At 38.4% G+C, this 5,970-nt stretch overlaps 1 protein-coding gene across 1 annotated transcript in view; it reads left to right on the top strand.

Annotated features, from left to right (window-relative positions):
- The window catches only part of LOC101862854 (sodium-independent sulfate anion transporter), a gene marked incomplete at its 3' end in the record, with an annotated part of 123,726 nt that overhangs the window by 104,557 nt on the left and 13,199 nt on the right, over positions 1-5,970 (top strand). The window contains 5 exon segments of the mRNA XM_005091896.3: positions 1,721-1,899; positions 2,695-2,797; positions 3,380-3,602; positions 4,632-4,717; positions 5,661-5,740. Coding sequence (XP_005091953.3) covers positions 1,721-1,899; positions 2,695-2,797; positions 3,380-3,602; positions 4,632-4,717; positions 5,661-5,740 — 671 coding nt within the window.

Raw genomic sequence — 5,970 nt, 5'->3', positions numbered from 1 at the left:
CACACACACACATACACACACACACTGGTCCCTGCCCTTATTCCTGTAAGATAATTAGCATTGTCTGCCCTAGTCCTCTCGTGCGTTGGGAAGGCAGAGGGTGATACGTTCATTAAGGTGTAGGTCTGTCTGTGGCAGATGTATTAATGATGAGGTATTGAGTTTCGCAATGAAGACTATAATTTCAATTAATTATCTCATCCGGGTGTCAGTTGTCCAGTGACGGACACCGTCGTTGTAAATTTGTGTTGCCGGTGGTTGGAATGGGTCACTTCGTTTCTTTTCTTCCGCTGTTTCTGTTTGTGTGTCTTACTTTTGACTTTCAGTAAATGGCAGTACTTTGTTCAATGTGATACTCGTTACTCTGCTATCAAATAAACGATGTTCTTTGTGTGTGTGTGAACCTGTCTTAATTGCATACGTCACATTTAAAAAAAAATTGAAATGTTGAGTTGTTATTGTATTTTTAATATTTGTCTTTCGAGTTTTCTATTCATGGATTTTCAGTGTGAGGCATTGATGCTTGTAAGTCTCCTGTATTCTATTAGTTTTTTTGTGTTGGTGACGTTACCGTGGATGAAGTTCTATTTGTCGATGGAATTTGGTAATATTATTTATTTAAAAAGCCGTGGGATTTTCTTTCATAGTGTCCAGGACTGAAAATATGTGCCTACACTCTGCCAAGTTGTTAGGGTATAGGTTTTATTTCATTATTTTTTAACAAGATATCCAGGAACTGGTTTAATACCTCAGTGACATTGCCCCTTCATACCCCCCCCCACCCCCCCACACACACACCCTGTGTCACCCATTGTTTTGTAGCTCTAAAATCAAACATTTTCTTGGTTTCTGATGACTGTTACTTGACTCTTGACAGACACGAGAAAGCCCTAGAAAATTTCTGTACTCGAACTAGGTTTCTAGAATCTGGGAACTTGATTGGTTTCCTTGATAGAGGTTTATGTTTTTACTCCATTTTGCTGTAAAGTACGTGTTCATTAAATAGTCGCTTTGACATCATGTTCATCAAATAGTCGCTTTGACATGGTGACGTCTGTTTGTTTTTCTTCTCGAGCGAAATAGTCCCATTTTAACTTTCTTGGGGTTTTGTTGTTGTTGTTTGTTTGTTTTTTCTTATTAACAAAGAAAATCCGAACGGACTTTGCAGGCTCAGGAGTTAGAAGTCCCGTATAACATTAAGCTGAGGATCTCTGGCAAGTTACATACACCTCGTTGTCTTTCTGTGGAAAGGCAGAAGGCATTACCCTTATTCGTTATCATGGCAGATGAAGACTGCAGAGATGTTTTTTAATGGCTGACCCCTTAAGAAAGAATACCAGAGATTTAGGTTTCTTAAACCCTCCGTCCTGCTTTAAGTTGAAATGAAATCCATAGGCTGATTCAGCCTCTGATATGCGCTTCGTGATCTCACGCAAAAGACCTGAGTTCGATTACCGTTTCGGGGCCATTTTTATTGAGTGTCTGTTTTTCTTATAGGATGTTGTATCCTTCTCAGCCTAGGCAGATCTGAATTGTTTTGATGGGGGCGTAAAAAAAATCTACGTTAATTGTTTTAAATAGAATAAAAAATAACAAAGAGCCCAGGCATAACACCATAAACGAGTCTTGTTACTGGTTTATAGAGTTCCTGAGACAAAGCTCAACTGTCTACAATGTGCAATGACGTCATGTGTCTGTCTGTCTGTCTGTCTTCCTGCAGCCTGCAGAGAACGGTCAGAGAGGAAACGTCCAGCGTCATGGCCGCAGTGACGTAGAAGGCGGCCCCATGGGCGGTGGGGTCAGCGTGGGGTCACAGGTCAAGGACTGCTGCCGGAACACCTTCACCTTGCAGAATGCCCTAGGAAAGTTCCCCATCGTCAAGTGGATCCCAAAATACAGGTTTGTTTGCTTGTTTGTTTGTTTGTTGGTATGGTTTTTGTGTTGTTGTTGTTGTTGTTGTTTTGGTACTCGTTTTGTGTTGTTGGGTTCTGTTGCTGGGTTGTTTTGTTGTTTGCTTGTTTTGTTTGTTTGTTTGTTTGTTTGTTTTTGTTTCATTTTGTTTTGATTTGATTTGTTGAAAGGGGGAGGGGAGCTTAAATTGTTCTGGTGGTTACAACTCAATCTTCAGTTGTATGTTGCTGATAATTATAAAAAAAGAAAGAGGCCGAAGAGGAGGATAGGGATGGTAGGTGCACAGTGATCTGATATGGTGAGCTCTTAAAGCGGCACCAGGATTTCTTTTCTGGTCCTGTCTGGAAGACATGTTTTTCTATCCTCCCCCCCCCCCCTTACAATCTCTGACCCTGTTTCTAACCTTCTGTGCTTTAATATGACTGTATGATGCTTTGTTCTCTCTTGCATCACCTCTAAACCAGGGTTGGCCATGACAAGCAGGATCCTGTCGACGCCCGCTTATTAAATTAATTATCTTCAATGGAGTTTTACTCTGTTTTCACAAACAGATCTTTGACCTCTGAACGTGGGTGGTTGGCGGGTGCTCTGGTGTGTGGTTTGCTTCTTCTTTCCTATCAAACATATATCGTCCTTATCTCCCCTCCTTCTTTTTTTTTTTTATTTGTTGCTCTCTTGCAATTATTCTAATCTTCGACACTCATATGACCTTATTGTGTTTCAACTGCTATAAAACACTTACCAAAACTAAAGTAACTGACCTCTGAACCTGTCTTCCACCAGGTGTGACACGTTCCAGGCCGATCTGATCGCTGGTCTGACTGTTGGCCTGACGGTCATCCCACAGGGCTTGGCCTACGCCCAGATCGCGGGTCTACCGGCTCAGGTGAGACATGATCAATAATGATAATAATAATGGTAATAATAATAATAATAATAATAATAATAATAATAATAATAATAATAATAATAAAGAAGAAGAAGATGATAATAATATAAATAATAATAATAATAAGTATGATAAGAAGAAGAAGAAGAAGAAGAAGAAGAAGAAGAAGAAGAAGAAGAAGAAGAAGAAGAAGAAGAAGAAGAAGAAGAGGCGGAGGAGGAGGAGGAGGAGGAGGAGGAGGAGAAGGAGGAGGAGGAGGAGAAGAAGAAGAAGGAGAAGAAAAAGAAGAAGAAGAAGAGGAAAAGGAAGAAGAAAAAGAAGAAGAAGTATTATTATTATTATTATTATTATTATTATTATTATGAATAATTATAATAATAATGAATATAATAATAGTTATATTATCAAAAATAACAATAAATAGCGTTTCTGATCTCTCCTCCTTCTTTTTTGTGTTTGCCACTCTCGTGTAACACCTATAATCTGCGGGCAATCATAATATGACCTTATTGTGTTGCAAGTGCCTTAAAACTCTTACTGAAGCTAAATGGTGTTGTGCATGTATTTTCCCTCTCCCAGTATGGCCTCTACTCAGCCTTCATGGGCTGCTTCGTGTACACGCTGATGGGTACCTCCAAGGACATCACCCTTGGCCCCACGGCCATCATGTCACTCATGACCGCCACCTTCGCTAACTTCGCGGAGAATGACCCGACGGCGCCGAAGAACGACCCCACTCTGGCTATTGTGCTCACCCTCATCTCAGGGCTCGTGCAGCTTGTCATGGGCATACTCAAATTAGGTGAGTTTGAACAGTTTATGGATGTATGTGTGTGTGTAAGTGTGTTTATTTGTGTGTGTGTGTGTGTCTTTGTTTGTGTATGTTCGTATGCGTGTGTGTATGTATGTGTGTAAGTGTGTTTGTGTGTGTGCGTGTGCGTGTGTGTGTGTGTGTGTGCGTGTGTAGGTCTGTTTGTAGCGTCATAGCAGAGTGATAGTAATGGTTGTATAATAGAGAATGTTTCTGAGTCTGTTGGGGCAATAATATGTGAGGCATCGTTGTCTAATCAGGTGCACGTCAAAATATTGGAACTGAAGAAACAGGCACTTTGGTAAAATTTTTGGGTTTTTTGGTGCAACACCTTTGATGTCCATATAAAAACACATTCCCAAGTGAATTTTACTCAAGAATATTGATTAAAGGCACAAAATATGTAAGTTTTCATTTTCCAAGGGCTCTCAAGCTATTGCCGTTTCCTAACGTATGTACCCAACTTCCTTCATCCACGAATATTTCAACTTCTTTAAGATAGATGAGTATTTTTTTTTCATCAAATGAATAAGCTTTGTGGTCATATTAATAACTCTACATGCCCAAAAAATGACGAGCGCCTGATTCCACCCCGTCGTAACACATATTATAGTGTAAAGCGCATAGAGCTAGCTCTCGAGCGGAGCTATGCGCTGTACAAATGCTATTATATTATTATTATTATTAGCAGCAGTAGTAGTATTTATCAATTATTATCATTATTATTTTGTTATTATTATATTTTTAAATTATTATTATCATCGTCACTATCATTTATATTACTATTATTATTATTATTATTATTATTATTATTATTATTATATTACTAGTAGCAGTAATAGTAGCAGTATTTATTAATCATTATCATCATCATCATCATCATTAATATTATTGTTATGATTATTATTATTATTATTATTATTATTATCATGCTTATCATCATTATCATCATTATTATTATGTAGCATGTGTCACGTGTGACTTCATGATGCCAATACTTTTTTTACCCTTTGTTTCTAGGTATCCTGGTGAACTATATCTCCTACCCGGTGATCAACGCTTTCACTTCTGCTGCCGCCATTACTATAGCATTGGGGCAGGTCAAGGTCAGTGGTAGCCTTTGTGAAACTGTTGTTGGTTGTTGTTATGGTGGTGTTGTTGTTGTTTGTGGTGGTGGTGTTGTAGTTGTTGTTGGTGATGGTGGTGTTGTTGCAGTTGTTGTTGTTGGGGTGGTGTTGTTGTAGTCGTTGGTGGCGGTGATAGTGGTGTTGTTGTAGTTGTTGTTGTTGGTGGTGGTGGTTGTAGTGGTGATAGTGGTGTTGTAGTTGGTGGTGGTGGTCTGGTTTACCTGTTCATTTTGCTGTTATTATTTTTTTTTCGTTGTTGGTAGATAGAGTAATGTTGTTGCTGTTGTTGTTGTTGTTGTTATTGTTAAATTGTTGGTGGTGGCGATGGTGTTATTATTATTTGCTTGAATTTATTTTCTTGTTGTTGTTGTTGTTGTTGTTAAAATGTTGTTGAAATTTTGATGGTAGTGGTGTTGGTGCTGGTGATAATGGTAGTGTAATTGGTGCTGTCGTTGTTGTTGTTGTTGATATTGTTGTTGTTGCTGTTGTTTTCTTTTGCAGTAGAATCCACGCAGTTTTAGAAATATGTTTTTAATTGGCTAAGAAGTTTTTAAACCAAAATTAATAGATTAAAATCGAATTGAGCGCTCAACGTTCGGAAATACCTTCAACTACTTCGACCTCTGCACCATTTTGACGAGAGCCTGTTTTCATGGTGGTGATACATGAAATATTATAAATCAATATGCAAATTTGTGTTTCTCTTTATGGTAGCTTGAAATGAGCCACAACATCGCATTAGGTCTTCTGATTGCATGTGTATCTACTGTCAGTCATTCCCATTATTTTATACTTTCAGAACATTTTAGGCTTTCATGATATAGAACAGCACTCATATGACCTTATGCAGTTGCGAGCGCCGTAAAACTCATATAAAAATGATATAGTACAGTTAGTCAATCCCATTATTTTCTACTTTCAGAACATTCTAGGCTTACATGATATAGAACGGGAATTCCTGCACATGGTGTACGACACCTGTAGAAAAATCCCAGAGACCAAGTAAGTAAAATTGTCCCTGCTTCTGTAGTTTATTTATAGTTTACCCATAGACTTGTACTATTGTACCCTAGATCGCTCACTCTGAAACGCATTGTTTTATAGTTTACCCATAGACTTGTACTATTGTACCCTAGATCGCTCACTCTGAAACGCATTGTTTTATAGTTTACCCATAGACTTGTTCTATTGTACCCTAGATCGCTCACTCTGAAACGCATTGTTTTATAGTT

Source organism: Aplysia californica, unplaced genomic scaffold (genome assembly GCF_000002075.1).
Source record: "Aplysia californica isolate F4 #8 unplaced genomic scaffold, AplCal3.0 scaffold00037, whole genome shotgun sequence".
Classification (NCBI taxonomy): Eukaryota; Metazoa; Mollusca; class Gastropoda; order Aplysiida; family Aplysiidae; genus Aplysia; species Aplysia californica.
Note: the sequence above shows the minus strand (reverse complement) of the source record. Positions and strands in the feature narration are given on the sequence as shown.